At 34.0% G+C, this 19,489-nt stretch overlaps 1 protein-coding gene across 1 annotated transcript; it reads right to left on the reverse strand.

Annotated features, from left to right (window-relative positions):
- Nucleotides 1-8,927: 8,927 nt before the first annotated feature.
- LOC114279824 (protein AGENET DOMAIN (AGD)-CONTAINING P1) lies at nt 8,928-9,320 on the reverse strand. Its single transcript, XM_082885622.1, has one exon. It carries the CDS (start codon nt 9,318-9,320, stop codon nt 8,928-8,930), a length of 393 nt encoding a protein of 130 aa, XP_082741748.1.
- Between the last annotated feature and the right edge of the window lie 10,169 nt (nt 9,321-19,489).

Below are 19,489 nucleotides of genomic sequence, written 5' to 3' on the forward strand. Positions count from 1 at the left end.
TGTTATGTTAATTTATAAGAAAATTACATATTTTATAATTAATATTATAAAATTTTGAAATAAAAAATAGGACATACACCGTAACATTTTCCAAATAAATAATAATAAAAACATTTGAGCTGAGCACAAAGTGTCGATTTTATTTAATTCTTAATCATATACCCACACACATATACATATATAGTGTTTTTTCCTTTTTTATATGACAAATTTTAAAGATTTATTTTTTTTTAAAAAAAAAAAAGGCACATCAATATCATTTTCTATTTAAATATAAAGTTTTATACAAATTCAATTTTAATTATACTAATTAATTTTATAGGGATTTGGGGTGGCTGTTTGCTAGAGGGCACAACATTCACTGTTGTGCAACCGAATGACTCCATTATGAAGATTCAAACCATTCACATTTTAGAGTACATTGGGTAGAATATATCTGTAAAAAATTAAGTTAATCAGATATCATTAACTCTTTCATTCACTCATTTTTGTATTCATTTTAATACTTTAAGTCACAATTGTCATTTATTTTTGTAGATACAAATGTGAGTGGATGAAAGTGTTAACGATATCTAATTAATTTGATTTTTTACAGGTATATTTTACTCGATATATTCTAAAATGTGAACGATTCGAATCATCAAAGTAGGTCCGGAAATAAGCCTATTTGGTTGCACAACAATCACCCCCAAATCCATTTTATATGGATTCTATTTGGGAAATATTTTCCATCCAGTATTTAGTTTTGTCATCAGATTTATTTTATATAATTGATAGTTTAATTTAATTATTATGATATTTGAAAAAGAATTATCTCGATATACAAATAAATAAATAAATAAAACAGAATGTAGAATCTACTTGATTATGTGCATTTTATATTTTTTATCTATGTTATTGATGCCTTAATAGTAATTTATATTTATTTTTTATTTAACATGAAATTATTTATTACAAAATATTTATATTTAATTGAAATTTTACATATTTATATACAATATGTATAAATAATTAAAAAGAATACTAAAGAAAAAAAAATTAATAATCTACATAATTAATTAATGTATTTTCTTCTTAATCCAATCACAACATATTTATATTTAATATTATAAATAAATTTTGTGTAGTTCCATTTCTACATACTTTTAGTTTCTAAACAAGTATAAAATTAAAATTAAATAATTAGAATCACTTTTAATTTTATCTTACTAATTCATTTTTTAATTTAACTATTATTTTTAATATCAAAATTAGCATTTATTTTATTATCTTATAATTAAATACATATCATATAAAATCATTATATGATAATTCAACTACACCATATTTATAGCTAATTTTTTAATTAAATTTTATATGATTTCTATTTCTACATATTCTTATTTTCCAAATGACTATAAAAGAAAATTAAATAATTAGAATTACGTTTAACTTTATATTATTAATTCTCCTTTCAATTTAACTATTATTTTTAATATATGATAATAAAACTTTTATAGGACAATAGAACTAAAATTATAAAAATAAATAAATAATTTATCTAAATTTATTATATATAAGTATTTAAATAACACATTTTATAAAACGATAATGTTAAAATTATTCAAATAAATAATTTAAATTTAAAATTTATTTTAAATTAAAATTGATATTATTCTTTTATCACACATATGGTAATATAAAATATCATTTACGGGTCAACTGCTAATCTATTTATATATATATATATATATATATACTATTATTAAAAGCCACCAGGAACTTTGGTGTCCTGAAGCCTCTCTTAGAATTTTTTTTCATTTTTCCTAAAATAGTCATAACTTCTTAAATAATTACATTATTTTTACACTAACATCAATTTGTAGTTAAGAGTAACATGATAAGTTCTCTGCATTTCGACTCTCATTAGTTAATCTTTTGATGGTTTTATCAAAGAAACGAGCATAGCTGTGTCCCCAATCTGTATAACTGTTTTGAATCTGAATCGCTTTCTGGATATAACAGAATTGAAATTGTTTGAATATTGTTGATTATGTTTTTCGAATTCATGCTTTCTCAATTTCCTTTATTTTATTTTATTTTATTTTTTTTAAAGATATTGATGGATGAATATCAATAGATTTATGAATATCCACATATTCTTATACATATGCTATATACATTGTTACTCCCAGATTATCACTCAATAACTTCTTTTTCTCATCTTTTGATACACATAATTTCTGGGTTTTCCATTTAACAAAAGTCAAGTTGAAATCAATCATATATTTAGGTTGTATTTGGATCATAGATTGGGTAGGAATTTGAAAAATGAAAGGAAAATACAAGAGAAATGGAGAAAAAAATTGGCTTATATTTTATTTGCATTTCTTTCATCGTTTCTTTTTTGTTTGCAAAACCCTATTTAAATCTATAATCTAAACACAACCTTAGTGGATTTTTTGTTCTTTTTTAATTTTGTTTCACCTATTTACTTTTTTTTGTTTAGCCTTGGTGTTGAGTTAATATTTGTTGTTGCTTTTTTTTTTTTTTTAATAGTAAAAATTGTAATTGTAAATTGACAAATTGTAAATAGGGTTTTGCAAACAAAATTCATATTATAATTCTAAAAGAAATTGCACACGCATCGCGTGTGTCCGGTTGCTAGTATGTATTAAGGAAAGAGTTTATTGGTGAAAAATCCACTTTAACAATGAAAAATGTTTCAAACCCCCTTTCTCTCCCACCCCCTTTGACCCGCTTTCCCTTCTAAGACATTAGATTAGATCCAGTGGATATTTTTTATTAATGAGAAGTTCACTCTTTGTAAAATAATTTTCGTGAAAATCCTTTTATTTGTTTTGGAGAACATTTTTTTTTTTCAATTTTAACCCTTAATTTATCTGTTGACTTTTTTTGACTATTTGTTCAAATTTATATATATCTGTGCAAATTTATATTTATCTGTTTAAATTATTTTTTATTTGTTTCAAATTTATCTCTATCTATCCGTTCAAATTTTTTGACTATCTGTTTAATTTTTTTTCTCCTTATCTGATTTATCTGTTCAATTTTTATCTATAAAAATTTTATCTGTCCAATTTTTTTATCTATTTGTCCACAATTTATCTGTTTAATTTTTTTATCTGTACGAATATTCTATCCAAAAAAAAATTTATTTGTACAAATTTTCTGTCCAATTTTTTTTTATTTGTTTAATTTTTTTTAAAAATGTCTATTCAATTTTTTTGGATCCACTATCTGTTGATAGTCTTTCTCCCTCTCTCTCTCTCTATCTGTTCTAATTCTAGTTTAGAGCCATTTCAACAAACACTTGGAGGTCCATACCAGATCTAAAAATGATCAAACACATACACAAATTGATACTATTTTATAAATATTATATAAAATCTATTGAAGATTTCCTGATTCAAAACCGCCACAATCTCTCTCTCTCTCTCTCTCTATATATATATATATATATAAAAGTGAAAGTTATGGCCTCATACATGCATACATACATATATATATATATACATTCAATGCTAGACTTTTAAGAATTGGTTGGATGTGCAAATAAGATTATGATTTCTTATGGCATGATGTCAAATAGTTTTACACATTGTTTTGTTCACAACATCTGTGCTCTTGGTTGTTTGTACATGTATATGTAGAGAGAGACAGAGAGAGACAGAGAGATAGTGAAAGTTACAGGGAGAGGAATGGAAGGGATCGGACACCCAAACCCTCTCGATCAAGTTACTTCTCTCCTTAATCCGGAAATCAAGATCTGTAAACCCTAACTCTCTGCAACGGAATGCATGGAACGACGGCGACGATAGAGAGAGAAATGGTTGTAGAAACACTTAAGAGTTCCATTGATGCCCTATATAAGAGTCCAGATTTGTATAGGTAAAGAGAGAATAAAACGGGCAGAGAGAGATGCGTTGGTTTGAGAGGCTTTTGATTAGGATTTGATCTGGAAACTATATATATATATATAAAAGTAGTTTGGTCATTACGCAAAAATATGTAATGGACAAAGAAAATCAGTGCTTGAACTTTTGGATAAATAAAATTCAATTTTGGACTTTTGGCGCAAGTATCTTAAGGAAAATGAGATTTCTAATGAGAGGAGTCTGTGAAATTTAAAACCCTCACATTGTTTTTTTAGATTTTTATTTTTTAAATAATTAAAAAAAATTCTGTTGATTAGCTTTTATTGGAGGGCGTTTTGTCCACAAACCCAATTTTAAATTTCTTCGTTCCAAAAGTCCATGCGTTAAAGTATAACGTCCATAAGGATGTTCTTGTGTAGAAAAACCAAACTACCCCTGAATATATATATCGTGTGGATCCACGCGTGCCAAAACCCTATCTGTGCAAATTGAGCTGTGTAATCAAAAAATTCTCTCTCTCTATCTTTTCTCTCTTTCTTCTCTCTCAAAACCCTAGCCGCGCCATGATTCCGGTGTATGTGGTGGTCGAAATCGTCCAGGCCAAGATCTTCATCTTCTTGTCATCTCCGACAATACCACCACCGCCTCCTATCCATCGCCATCGCCATCGCCATCGCCATTGCCGAAGGCGGAGAGACCAGATCTGGGCGATGGTGGATCCGCTACCGCCTTTAACACCTTCTCTCTCTCTCTCTCTCCCTCTCTCTCACAGTTCTGAAAACACTAGGCAGCGGAGGAAGAAGTGGAACAGAGGTTGTGGTGGTGGATTCGCCGCCGTTGATCAACGCCGTCGATCTGGCTCCCACAGACACCGCTATTGTTGCATGACCTTTTCATTCCTGCTCTTTATATATATATATATATCTATATGGTTAGAGGTGACATCTTTAGATTTTAGCTATATAGTGTCTGTTGGGTGATCTTTTGCCTGCTTCAGTCCAAAATTTTTATGAGAGTTGGATATGTATATATAATGTTGGAAAAATCTGTTTATTTTAAGTGATTTTGATTAGATTTATGTACTTCATTGCTACAATTTGATGTTCAATGCTCATGTTCTCATTTACTGAGTTGATGGTCTGGAATTCTGAGATTTTTGTTTTTGGTTCTCTATTCGAATGTGTTGGTGATAGCTCTTCATCGATAGCTTTAGAGATCTATCTAGATTAAGATTGAAGTCAGATCTTGATTAGTGCTTTGGATTGAAGTCAGATCTTGGTTACCGTTTCGGATTGAAGTCAATATAGGTAGAACGATTTGGATGGAAGTCAAACCAGAATTGCGAAGAAGAATCGTGAACAAATTGAAATTTGTCAGCGCTGTTCGATGATCCAAAGAAATGGAACTCAAAATTTTCCAACGGCACTTTGATTTTTCACTTTTAATTAGAGCTCACTGATTTACTCTCTCTCTCTCTCTCTCTCTCTCTTTGTGTCTCTCTCAGTCGCAGTCTTTCAGTGATGGATCTATGGAGATCTCAAATAGGATCTTTATTTATAGTTGATTGTTGTTGTTGTTGTTTTTGATGAAAAAATAAATTGCAATAGATAATCAAATTCGATTAGATATTTGAACAGATAAGGGAAAAAATTAAACAGATAGTTAAAAAATTTGAATTGATAATAAATTTGGACAGATTATATTTGGAAAGTTTTTTAAACAAATAAATAAATTTGAATTGAAAAGATTAAAAAATTAAACAGATAGGGTAAAAAAATTGAATAGAATTTTTTTTGAACATATAGGGAAATTTTTTGAACAGATAGTCAACGAAAGTCAATCGATAAAAAAAAAGTCAATAAATAAATTAAGGAGTAAAATTGAAAACAAAATATTCTTCAAAACTTAGGAAATGACTTTTTATCAAACTATTTTATAAATAATGAACCTTTTACTAATAAAAAATATTTACTGGACCTAATATCTTATACTCTCCTTAGTTTGGAATTTTCAACAATTATACCTTTATTGAATCATAAAAAAAAAAGAAAAAAAGAATCTTATTACACCATTGCTTTATACATTTTAAAAAGAAAGTTAATTAATCTATTTAAAAATTTGAGAAGAAAAGTTAACTAATTATTTTGAAATTTAAATTTTTATACCATTGAAATGTAGGAATCAATTCACATTTTCTATAGATTTTTTTCTCTTGGTGTTTAATAGTTTTATCTGTATCGACATTCCAACCTATATATCTATATTATAACAAAGGGACATTTCATATTAATAAAAACAATGAAACCTCCAAATGAAACCTCCAAAGTTTCATTTGAAAATTTCAAATTTTAGTATTTAAATAAAAATATTAAAAAATATATTGTTCGTCGTCCTATCTTAAAAAATTCTATAACCAATTAACGTATCTCACCAAAAGATTTTTAAATGACCATTGACCCGTGGTCTCTATAATTTTATTTTCTTTTTTTAATATATTTTTAGATGGGTAATTTTATTTCCTTAAACCCCCAAGCTATGCTTCCACAGTTTAAGGTAGGATTTTATACTCTTTATATATATAAATATAGTGTATATTAATACAATAAAGGATTCAAAACTTCTTTCAAATATTGATAATGTGTTTGGTTCATGTTTTGGGTAGAGATTTTGAAAGAGAAAGATAAAAAGGTATGTGAAATTAAATAAAATATACTTACATTTCACATACTATCTTTCTTTTTTTTTGCTTTTCTTTTCTTTTTTTTTTTTCCTTTCAAATTCCTACTTAAATCCATGAATCAAATATAACATAAAGTTGGGTATATTACCTTTTCAAATTTCTTTATTTTATTTTTTTTGAAAATTTTGAATTAATATTATTTTTTTAAGTTGTGTATTACAAACTCTTATCACACATGTCTCTCCCTATAATATTATCTCAAAGGTTAGTGATAGAGTCAAACAAAAACAAAAAAATGTGTAGGTCTTAAAGTAAAAATTTTACATTAAAATTTGTTCAAATTTAATTCTCTTAATATTCATAAATATTTTTTATTGATTGATAAAGAGCACCGTAAATATGAAGATTATTTTTTTTTTATGATATTGAGTTATTAAAATATGATACATTATAGGCTTAAACCAGGAATTATTGAAAAAAATCAACTTGAACTAGATTTTCTAGCTCAATTTTTATATTTAATCCAATATTGAAACTCTCAAACTGACTCATATCGATCACGAATCAATAAAGATAGTTTTTAATGATTAGGTGAATGTTACATTAGCATAAATATTGAGTTGATTAGTTTATAGCACATTTCTAATGTTTAGTCGAATGCCATAAGAAGAGTTATGACGTATGACAATTTATAATTTTGAGTAGACAAATTTTTATACTTTACAAAATAAGAAAAAATAAGAAAAAAAAAAATAGTATATTAACAAATGTAATTTACTACTATCATATGCTAAATTAAAATTATAAAATTTATAACACGAAATGCATTTATATTTTATTGTAAATATAATTTTTGTAATTTTTTCTTTAATTTTTACCAATTAAATTATGAAATGTAATTTTTTATTAAGAATTTATAACATACAATTAATAACATCAGAATAAAAATCTTCTTTTATGTATAACTCTGATAAAAATGAATAAAATTTAATTGTTTATAAATTATTTTTACTACATATTTTAAATAAATTTTATATTATTATTTTAATTTTTAAATTAAGGCCAAGTTTGGCATGCTTGAAAAAAGATAAAAAGTCAAAAAGTCACTATCCTATTTAACTCACATCATCTTATTTAAGTCACATCACCTCTCTAACACATCATTTTAAACCCAACCAAAACTTAACTTATATTTCATAAAAAATCAAAAAGTGCACTTATTTAGATCATCTCAAACAACCCCTAAGTTTTGATTATTTATTATACCCATGCATATGTTAGTATATAAACATGGAAGAATATGAAGGAGAAGAAAAATTATATTTCTCAATTTTTGTCTTTTCTTATATGAGATTAAAATGAGGTTTACAAGAAACATAGGAAGAAATCTATTTATTTTTTTTCTTAAAAAAATAAAGAAATAGGGATTTATTTAGACAACCAAACCAAGGATCCACTAGGAATTGAAATTCCAAAAGAAAATAAAGAAGCTAGACTGAAAGTATCTTGCCTGTGTTTTGTTTTTTGAATTTTAGAAACATTTTGTGGAAAAAAGGGAAAAAAAATACCATACATATATGCACTTTTGTAATTGCATTATAATAATTTGTAATTACACAATAAAACATTATAAATAATAATATTTTAAAAAAAAATCACAAAGCCTCATAAGACTTTTGTTGGTAATTACCATAAAGTTTCAAATGCACCTATTTTACTCGGCTTAAACAGGTAGTGAATTTGGTGACATTATTCAGGGCTCCCATCCCATTCCCATTCCCATTACCATTAATGCTCTTGAGACTAGTAGATCAACCAACCATTATCATAACAAAAATGGTAGAAATTGCAAAAATTTTATCATATGTCTTACATGCGTGTAGATACATATGAGACCTACATTGTGTGAGTTCTATAGTTATGTGAGACATTTATTAAAAAGTTTGATAAAATTTTTAGTTACCATAAAACTCTGTCAATTATGGAGCCCGATGTCAAACCAAAACAAATCAGAATAACACAAAACCAGAAATTTATCACAGTTGAGCTTTTCCATACATTATCTGATATATACACCCAAGAACAAGAATAGAGAAGCGCAAAACAGAACCAGAAAATACTTTTTTCGATCAAAGAAAGAAATACCCAGAAGAAGAATCTTGATACATACCTTCTTGTTAATAAAAATAGAAACAAAGAAATTGGGGAGAAAGATCTTTCATAAAATGACATACATAACATTTATCAAACAACAAAAGCAAAAAAAAAGATCAAAAAGAAAAGAAAAAAGAAAAAAATAATAATAACAAACACAATCGAGGACCAAACGAAGCAGCCACCAAGAATTCCAATTTTCAGGTAGAGAGAGTTTAAACCCACTTGTCATTCAACCAATCCTGATGAATCCTCAACTGAGCCAGTGGGTAAGCGATCTCATCCCCTGTTTTCTCAAAATACACATAGTATTTGGACCCAAGTCTCCCAGTAATCTTCCCAACCCACCAACCATCGTTGTCGAATGCATCGACTCTCTCGTACAGACCAAACCCAGTTGCCGGAATCTCTGGTGGCACCGGCCGGACCTCGTCGGCGGCGACAATCTCTCTCAAGGGTCCGGCCTCGTCTTCCCTCAACAGAGTCTTGTACTGAACCATGTAGTGCTTCTTCATGAGCTCTGAAATCACTGTTGCTGAGTAGTACGAACCCACAAACCCATCTTCTTTGCTCGCAACTTCAATTCGGTCACCCCTACGAAACCCCATTCTTGAATGATGAATTAGACAGAAAGAGTGAGAGAGGGGTTAGGGTTTTGGAGGAAAAACCCTAGAGAGAGAATGAGAGTGAAGTGAAATTCTTGAATAGCAAGTAATGTGCTCTCCAAATATGTTATTACATAGAGATGATAATGAAATCCCAGCCGTTGATTTGTTATGTACAACCTAGCGGATAAGAAATATCATAAAATTTTTGGAAACTCTTGAACAGCACGTAATTGTGTTGTGTTGTGTTATCCACCCAAAAAAGCACGTAATTGTGTTTCAAATTAATTATATATTTTTTTTGTTTATTTTATATATATATATATATATTTCCATTTTTGAATCATGTAATTATATAGTTATTTTTTGATTATTGGTAAGTACATTGTTATCCTGAAATTCTTAGTCAGATTGTAGATTTCATTATCTGGGCGTTTCAAATTTGTAATTTTGTTGTGACAAGAACTTTCATTTTGTTAATAATTTTGTATAACAATGTCGATTGTAGTACTGCTTGTTCCATTTATAGTTGTCAACATTATTATTATTATTTTTTTGGTGTAATATAAACTTTCAAAAAATTTAAATTGGCACCATGAATTATTTGTATTATTATGTATATTTACAAGATATGCGACATTCTCTTATTCAATAAAAAATATAAACAAAATAAGTGATTTTGGAAGGTGGCACATGGAGCATAAAGTTAAAACATAGCGGGACAAGTGGCAAAATAAAAATGAAAAAAAATGCTTAGGAGCACTAGAAATGGAGCATTAGAATGAGCACTAATAATGTGGCAGTGGGCTTCGCCTACTTTCTATGCCTTGTTTCTTTTTTTTTTCTTTTTTTTTTTTATCATTCCTAATACATTAGTGCTATTAGTGGTACATTTTTTAATGGTCTAAATCATTGTTGTAAAACTGAATATGGAATTGTAGGAAGCTAATTAGTGATTACTTGACCTGGGGTGCCGTTGCGTCATCATGATGAAGGTATAATAACCTGCTGTAGGTTGGGTGTAGGGTTATTTGGCCATACAAATCGTCCATACTTATTTGGATGGTTTTTCATAATTTTTAGGGGTGGATGTGGGTTAGGATTTTTTTATTTTGTGAATTGCAGGCAGGTTGCGGTTTTTATTCGCATCCGCATTCACTCACTTGCATCTATATATAGTTTTTTTTTTTAATTTAGACTGTTAGATTTTCTTGTACGTTTTGTAAGTGTGTAACCCTAATATTCTCTTCTCACTCACTAACAATTAACAAATGTTTTGCAACTTGTTTTGCATTACAAGTGTGGAAATCCAACAAATACAGTAATTTGTAATAAAATGAGTAAAAAGGTTTATTCACAATTATACATCTTGTTTTTCACTAGTTAGTGTAACAACCCTCATACTGTTTACTGATTAATGACTGAATGATTACCGTTAATCATTGATTACTGCGAAATGGAACTGATAACTGACTGAAATTGAAACTGAATTGACTGAGTATATGTTAGTTAATTGCATTCTATCTGTTTAATTGTCTGATTATCTGTTCATGTTTATATGTTTAAACTGCTAATTGAAGGCCTTACCGACGGCCGAATCTGAAACCGATTAGTGTTCTATGATCCTTAGAATTAAGGTGATTTTATAGTATAATTATCTGAAAATTGATTGGGTATGATTAAATTAGATTAAAATAAGCCAATTAAAGAGTTTGCCATATTTACCATTTTGCCACTATCTCATATACACACACTTGAGCCTTTTACACTCCACGTATGTGATCAAACTAAACATTTCTTCTCCTCTTCTTGCCTCAACCGACCCAAGCTAGAGAGTGAGAGAGAGTTGAGTTGTTCTTGAGAGATTTGCTTGATCTTGCTTGGAATTGAAGTGTATTTGCATATTTGAGCTCCCTTCTTGAACTACAAGACTAAAGGTAGCTCCATTGTCTTCTTGTCCATGTTTTGAGTTGATTGTTGCATGGTCCATGTTAGATTGTAGAGCTAAGTCATGATTTGGGTCATTAATGGTGAATTGAAGCTTAAGTGTTGCATGCATGTACATATATTGAAGTTTTGAGGTTGTGGTTCATCATACCTCACATGCATGTCCATCTTTTGGTCATACTCCATGAGTTCATCTTGTTTTTGAAGGCTTGAGCTCTCTTGAAACAGCATTAAAGCTTTGAAAATGATTTAAGATCATGCATGTCATGTTTGAAGATTGTTCTTGGAAAATGATTTGAAATTGGTTTGAAATTGGGTTTGAATTAAACACCCTTGGGCTTTGATTTCTCAAATTGGGCTTTAAAACATGTTATTCTATACGTTTATAGATGTTTTCTGGAAATTTAGCCCAAGAGGTCGAGTTTTGATGCTTTTGAACTTGAGTTCGAGCTTGGAGGTGCAATCTGGGTTTTCCAGATTTCGCACTTCCGCTCGAGCGGGGAAATTTACGCTCGAGCGTGGAATCCGAGCAACCAGCATCTCTCTGCACTGTTTTGCAGTCCGCTCGAGCGGAGTATTGGGCGCTCGAGCGGAGTCATGTCTCAAGCTCGAGCGGGCGTCGAGCGGAGATTTCACCCATCCAGTACTTTTACAGTACGCTCGAGCGGGAAAGTTTGCGCTCGAGCGTGTACCTTTGTTTGCCTGTACGCTCGAGCAGGGAAACCTGAGCTCGAGCGGGACTCTGTTTTTCTGAAAATCCTGAACATGCTTTTAAATGTACATCTGTGCATCCTCATCCCATTCTAGGCATTCTTAGGCCTAGTTTAAGGCATCTTGTTGAGGATATAGATGTAGAACACACCGAGGAATTAGGGATTAAGTTATTATATTTCCCAACTGTATAGCTTAGTGTGTGTTCAACCTGTGAACTGTGTAGGGTTGGCAACTGGGGAGACACGCTCTAGCATACTGTAGCCCAGAACTCTGTGAGTAACGATTGTGTAAAGATATGTTCAACTGATATCTTTTGAATACTGAACTGAACTGTTTACTGAACTGGTATTACTGAATGAATGTATGTCCTTTATTTCTGAACTGTACTGTGGCATCCTTAGTACCTACGGTTTACTGTTACTGTTACTGTTACAGAGATCTCTGTCGGTTCCCTCGTGGAACCACTACTGTTTACTGACTGATGGCCATCATTACTGTTCGGTCTTTTAAGACCTACTGTTACTGTTATGCTAATGGATGTACCACATATGACTGTTTACTGTACTGAACAACTGAAATACTGATTGAATTGAACTGTTTTCATTACTGTAAGGACATTCATTCTAAACCCCTTTACGCTTTATGTTATTCACTGGGCTTTAGCTCACTGCTCATATATATATGTAGGTGTACAGGCACCAGAACGAAGCTAGGAGCGTCAGAGTAACTCCAGTTTTGTCAAGCCAGCCTATGTGCCTCACTGCGAGGTTCCGTGTTGCCGTGCTATGGCTTGGGGGTGTTTTGTTTGTTTTTCCCCCGCCTGTCTCCATACTGTCTGACTGTTCTGTATAGACTGACTGTTACCGTACTGTTATCAAGGGATTAGGTCCCTGTACTGTGTGATTGTAAACTTTGTATAGACCGTACTGTTTTGTACAGACGGAATGTTTTCTGTACCGCTATCTAGGGTTGAGTCCCTAGATTGAATGAATGTCAATATTGTACATACTGTTATGTACTGTTTATGTATAAATGCATGGAAAATCTTTTGCATACAGACTGTCACAGCTCATTGGACATTGTTTAATTACTGTATTGGCTTCCGCCAGGCCCTGTACTCTGTTTTACTGTATTACTGTTAAGCAGGCCTTCGGTAATCTCGGATTACTGGCCGGTTACGGTGCTAAACCCATAGGGCCGGGTTTGGGTCGTGACAGAGTGGTATCAGAGCGATACTTATCACGAGTTATACCGCACACACGTGTCCAAATGAGCTATAGGGTGTCCTAGAAAAGTTATTAGGGCATCTCATGAACTTGAAAAGTGTGTGGTTATGTTATGACTGAAGATCTGCTAATGTGTTAAACTGGTAAACAAATGACTGCTTATGTTTAAAACTGTTATAACTGCTTATAGTGAAATGGACAATGCAAATGAACCTGAGTCCTCATCTACTGAGGCAAGAATGGAAAGAATGGAAAGAATGATGGAACTGATAACTGCTAGACTTGAACAACAACAGAACCAACCGCCCCCACCTCCTCCTCCGGTTCGGCCGGAACCTAATGCGAATGTGGATGATGGGGATATTATTGCTCTCACCCATAAATTCAGCAAGATGAAACCGCCATCCTTTCAGGGAGGCCTCGAACCGTTAAAGGCTGAAGCTTGGGTGCTTGAAACAGAAAAACTATTTGAAGTGTTTCCGTGTTCAGAAGCAAATAAAGTATTGTTAGCTACCTTCACCCTACAAGAAGAGGCTAGAAGGTGGTGGATGTTGATCCGTGACTCAAATACTGTTATGACATGGGCTCAGTTCAAGGAGTCCTTCTTTGAAAAGTATTTCCCTCAGTGTGTTAGGGATAGGAAAGTGACTGAATTTGAACAGTTGAAGCAGGGCACAATGTCCGTTGCAGAATATGAAACCAAATTTACTGAACTTGCCCGTTATGCACCGCATATGGTGGATACTGAGTATAAGAAGGCCAGAAAATTTGAAGGTGGCCTTAATGTGGCAATACTTGACCGGATAAATGTTTTGAAGTTACCGACTTTTGTGGGTGTTCTCGACCGGGCATTGATGGCCGAGTCGAACATTGCAGCGGTGAAACAATCTGAAACACCAACAACTGAATGGCATGGAAAAAGGCAGGGTTTCAAATTCAAGAAAGGCAAGCACAACCCAGCCAACAAGAAACAGAATACGGGGACAACAACTAGCCCCAGTCAAGGGAGTGGATTCATACCACCCTGTCCTGAGTGTGGCAAGAAGCACAAGGGGGTCTGCTATAGAATATCTGGAGCCTGTTACAGGTGTGGCAAGGTGGGCCACATGGTTAAAGACTGCCCCTCTACTCCTCAAGGCAATAGTAAAGCTGCAGCCAGCGGTGCAGCATCAAATGCTCCACCAAAGCCTAACCCTAAAGCTGCCGGGAAAGAGCCTGTGAGGCAAGGCCGAGTGTTCGCACTAGTACCGGGAGATGTGCAGAATACCGAGACCGTTGTGTCAGGTATTCTCTCTATCTGTACTCAAAATGCATATGTACTGATTGATTCGGGGTCTACACATTCTTATGTATCGCATGCTTTCTCACGGAAATTGAATAGACCCTTAGAACCTATGAACTATCTGCTAGCCGTATCATCACCCGTAGGAGGGTCCATGACATGTGCTTATATGTACCCTGCATGTGAAATCATTGTTGGGGATATGCATCTGTTTATTGATTTACTGCCATTGAACATTGATCATTTTGACGTAATATTGGGGATGGATTGGTTACAAAAATATCATGCCACCATTGACTGTGTGACCAAGCAAGTTGTTTTCCGTCCACCTGGTTTGCCTGAATTTGTGTTTAATGGGAATGGAGTAGTACCTCCTCCGTATTTGATTTCATCTGTGAAGGCTGTTAAACTAATTAGAAAGGGATGTAAAGGATATCTGTGTTCTGTACTGACTGTGTCTACTGATAATAGTGATAAAACTGATGTGAATTGTATTCCTATAGTCAGGGAATTCCCAGATGTATTTCCAGATGATCTGCCAGGGGATTTAATTGACAGGGAAATTGAATTTACCGTTGATGTGATTCCGGGAACACAGCCAGCTTCGAAAGCTCCTTACCGAATGGCTCCAACTGAACTGAAGGAGTTGAAAGTGCAACTGCAAGAACTGTTAGATAAAAAGTTCATCAGACCCAGTACCTCACCATGGGGTGCACCAGTTTTGTTTGTAAAGAAGAAAGATGGCTCACTGAGACTGTGCATTGACTACCGTGAACTGAATAAGGTAACTGTAAAGAACAAATACCCATTACCGCGTATTGATGACCTGTTTGATCAGTTACAGGGTGCTAAAGTATTTTCCAAGATTGATCTCAGATCCGGATACCATCAGTTGAAGGTTAAACCGGAAGACATTGATAAAACTGCTTTTAGAACAAGGTATGGACACTACGAATTTTTGGTTATGCCTTTTGGAGTCACGAATGCCCCTGCTGCCTTTATGGACCTTATGAACAGAATTTTTAAACCATACCTTGATGACTTTATCGTTGTATTTATCGATGACATATTGATTTACTCCAAAAGTGTAGAACAACATGAACATCATCTGAGACTTGCCCTGCAAACCTTAAGAGAACAGAAACTGTATGCTAAACTGTCTAAATGTGAATTTTGGCTTGACCATGTTATGTTTTTGGGGCATGTTGTTAGCAAAGATGGAATTTCTGTTGATCCACAGAAAATTGAAGCTGTAGTGAACTGGCCTAGACCAACAAATGTGACTGAAGTCCGAAGCTTTTTGGGATTGGCTGGATATTACAGAAGATTTGTCAAAGATTTCTCCAAAATTGCCCTACCACTGACACAGTTAACACAAAAGGGGACATCATTTGACTGGACTGACCAAAGGAAATCTGCCTTCCAGGAGTTGAAAACTCGATTAGTGACCGCACCAGTTCTTACCTTACCTTCAGGTACGGATGGTTATACTGTATTTAGTGATGCTTCTCATAAGGGTCTGGGGTGTGTTTTAATGCAGAATGGGAAAGTTATTGCTTATGCTTCCCGACAACTGAGACCACATGAAAAGAACTACCCAACCCATGATCTGGAACTTGCTGCAGTAGTATTTGCACTGAAAATCTGGCGTCACTATCTGTATGGGGTGACATGTGAAGTGTACACCGACCACAAGAGCTTAAAGTATTTCTTCACACAGAAAGAACTGAACATGAGACAGCGGAGATGGCTGGAACTGATTAAAGATTATGACCTACAGATACTGTATCATCCGGGAAAAGCCAATACCGTTGCCGATGCATTGAGCCGGAAATCGATCGGAAACTTAGCATGTTTGCTTACCGGACAGAAAGAGTTGCTTTGTGACCTTGAAAAATCTGAAATAGAAATTGTTTTGAGAGAACGAGGTGGAACCTTAGCTGCTATTTCTGCTCAACCAGCACTGATTGAAGAGATTAAAGAGAAACAGCAACTGGATGATTTCTTGAAGAAGATCATCGAGGAAAGAGAATCTAAACCGAGACCGGGATTCAAATTCGAGAACAATGTACTGAAATTTCAAGAAAGACTGTGTGTACCAAATGATACTGAACTGAAAAGAAGAGTCCTGCAAGAAGGCCACAATTCGAAATTGTCTATCCACCCGGGGAATACGAAAATGTACCAAGATCTGAAACAGAATTTCTGGTGGCCGGGAATGAAGAAAGAAATTGCTGATTTTGTATCCAAATGTCTTCATTGCCAACAGGTCAAAGCTGAACATCAACGACCTGCCGGACTATTGCAACCCCTACCCATACCAGAGTGGAAATGGGAGCATATCACGATGGATTTTATCGTTGGATTACCTCGCTCCAGAAAAGGTATGGATTCCATTTGGGTTATTGTTGATAGACTAACCAAATCTGCTCACTTCTTACCTGTCAAGACGATTTATAATGCGGACAAATTGGCTGTCATCTATATTGATGAAATTGTTAGACTGCATGGAGTGCCTGTGTCTATTGTTTCTGACAAGGATTCGAAGTTTACATCGAGGTTTTGGCAAAGCCTACAGACGACACTGGGTACTGAACTGAGACTGAGTAGTGCCTACCATCCTCAGACAGATGGACAGTCAGAAAGGACCATCCAAACTCTGGAGGATTTACTGAGAATGTGTGTCCTTGATTTTCATGGAGACTGGGAAAGTCATCTGCCATTAGTTGAATTCGCCTACAACAATAGCTACCATTCGAGTATTGGTATGGCGCCTTTCGAGGCATTGTATGGCAGAAAATGTAGATCTCCGATTTGCTGGGCAGAAGTTGGAGATGGGCCGTTGCTTGGGCCCGAGATTGTGTATGAAACAACTGAAAAAGTGAAACTGATACAGCAAAGACTGAAAACTGCACAGAGTAGACAGAAAAGTTATGCAGATGTCAGAAGACGGGACAGAGAGTATGAAGTGGGTGATCACGTTTTTGTGAAAGTGACACCAATGAAAGGCCAGACTCGTTTTGGAGTCAAAGGCAAGTTAGCACCGAGATACGTCGGACCATATGAGATCATTGAGAAAATCAATCCGGTGGCGTATCAAGTTGCGCTCCCTCCTGAAATGGAGCATATGCATAACGTCTTCCACATCTCTATGTTGAGAGACTACCTTCGGGATCCTTTCCATGTAATAGAGCCTACTCGTGTAGTGCTGAGTGATGACTACACTTACGAGGAACGGCCTATACAGATTGTTAACAGACGGATCAAGAAACTGAGGAACAAAGAGATCCCGCTAGTGAAAGTTGACTGGCAGAACCATGGTGGTGTGTATGCCACTTGGGAAAGGGAAGATGACATGGCCAAACGATATCCTGAACTGTTTCCACTGAATCCTGTTTTCTTCCAGAATGAAGGTAACTCGAGTTTAGAGGACTAAACTCTTTATAAGGAGGGGAGACTGTAACAACCCTCATACTGTTTACTGATTAATGACTGAATGATTACCGTTAATCATTGATTACTGCGAAATGGAACTGATAACTGACTGAAATTGAAACTGAATTGACTGAGTATATGTTAGTTAATTGCATTCTATCTGTTTAATTGTCTGATTATCTGTTCATGTTTATATGTTTAAACTGCTAATTGAAGGCCTTACCGACGGCCGAATCTGAAACCGATTAGTGTTCTATGATCCTTAGAATTAAGGTGATTTTATAGTATAATTATCTGAAAATTGATTGGGTATGATTAAATTAGATTAAAATAAGCCAATTAAAGAGTTTGCCATATTTACCATTTTGCCACTATCTCATATACACACACTTGAGCCTTTTACACTCCACGTATGTGATCAAACTAAACATTTCTTCTCCTCTTCTTGCCTCAACCGACCCAAGCTAGAGAGTGAGAGAGAGTTGAGTTGTTCTTGAGAGATTTGCTTGATCTTGCTTGGAATTGAAGTGTATTTGCATATTTGAGCTCCCTTCTTGAACTACAAGACTAAAGGTAGCTCCATTGTCTTCTTGTCCATGTTTTGAGTTGATTGTTGCATGGTCCATGTTAGATTGTAGAGCTAAGTCATGATTTGGGTCATTAATGGTGAATTGAAGCTTAAGTGTTGCATGCATGTACATATATTGAAGTTTTGAGGTTGTGGTTCATCATACCTCACATGCATGTCCATCTTTTGGTCATACTCCATGAGTTCATCTTGTTTTTGAAGGCTTGAGCTCTCTTGAAACAGCATTAAAGCTTTGAAAATGATTTAAGATCATGCATGTCATGTTTGAAGATTGTTCTTGGAAAATGATTTGAAATTGGTTTGAAATTGGGTTTGAATTAAACACCCTTGGGCTTTGATTTCTCAAATTGGGCTTTAAAACATGTTATTCTATACGTTTATAGATGTTTTCTGGAAATTTAGCCCAAGAGGTCGAGTTTTGATGCTTTTGAACTTGAGTTCGAGCTTGGAGGTGCAATCTGGGTTTTCCAGATTTCGCACTTCCGCTCGAGCGGGGAAATTTACGCTCGAGCGTGGAATCCGAGCAACCAGCATCTCTCTGCACTGTTTTGCAGTCCGCTCGAGCGGAGTATTGGGCGCTCGAGCGGAGTCATGTCTCAAGCTCGAGCGGGCGTCGAGCGGAGATTTCACCCATCCAGTACTTTTACAGTACGCTCGAGCGGGAAAGTTTGCGCTCGAGCGTGTACCTTTGTTTGCCTGTACGCTCGAGCAGGGAAACCTGAGCTCGAGCGGGACTCTGTTTTTCTGAAAATCCTGAACATGCTTTTAAATGTACATCTGTGCATCCTCATCCCATTCTAGGCATTCTTAGGCCTAGTTTAAGGCATCTTGTTGAGGATATAGATGTAGAACACACCGAGGAATTAGGGATTAAGTTATTATATTTCCCAACTGTATAGCTTAGTGTGTGTTCAACCTGTGAACTGTGTAGGGTTGGCAACTGGGGAGACACGCTCTAGCATACTGTAGCCCAGAACTC

The sequence above is a fragment of the Camellia sinensis genome, chromosome 8 (assembly GCF_055761805.1).
Source record: "Camellia sinensis isolate YWXY chromosome 8, ASM5576180v1, whole genome shotgun sequence".
Lineage (NCBI taxonomy): Eukaryota > Viridiplantae > Streptophyta > Magnoliopsida > Ericales > Theaceae > Camellia > Camellia sinensis.

Coding starts and splice junctions, on each gene's coding strand:
- LOC114279824 (XM_082885622.1), bottom strand. CDS start 9,320: ATGGGGTTTCGTAGGGGTGACCGAATTGAAGTTGCGAGCAAAGAAGAT.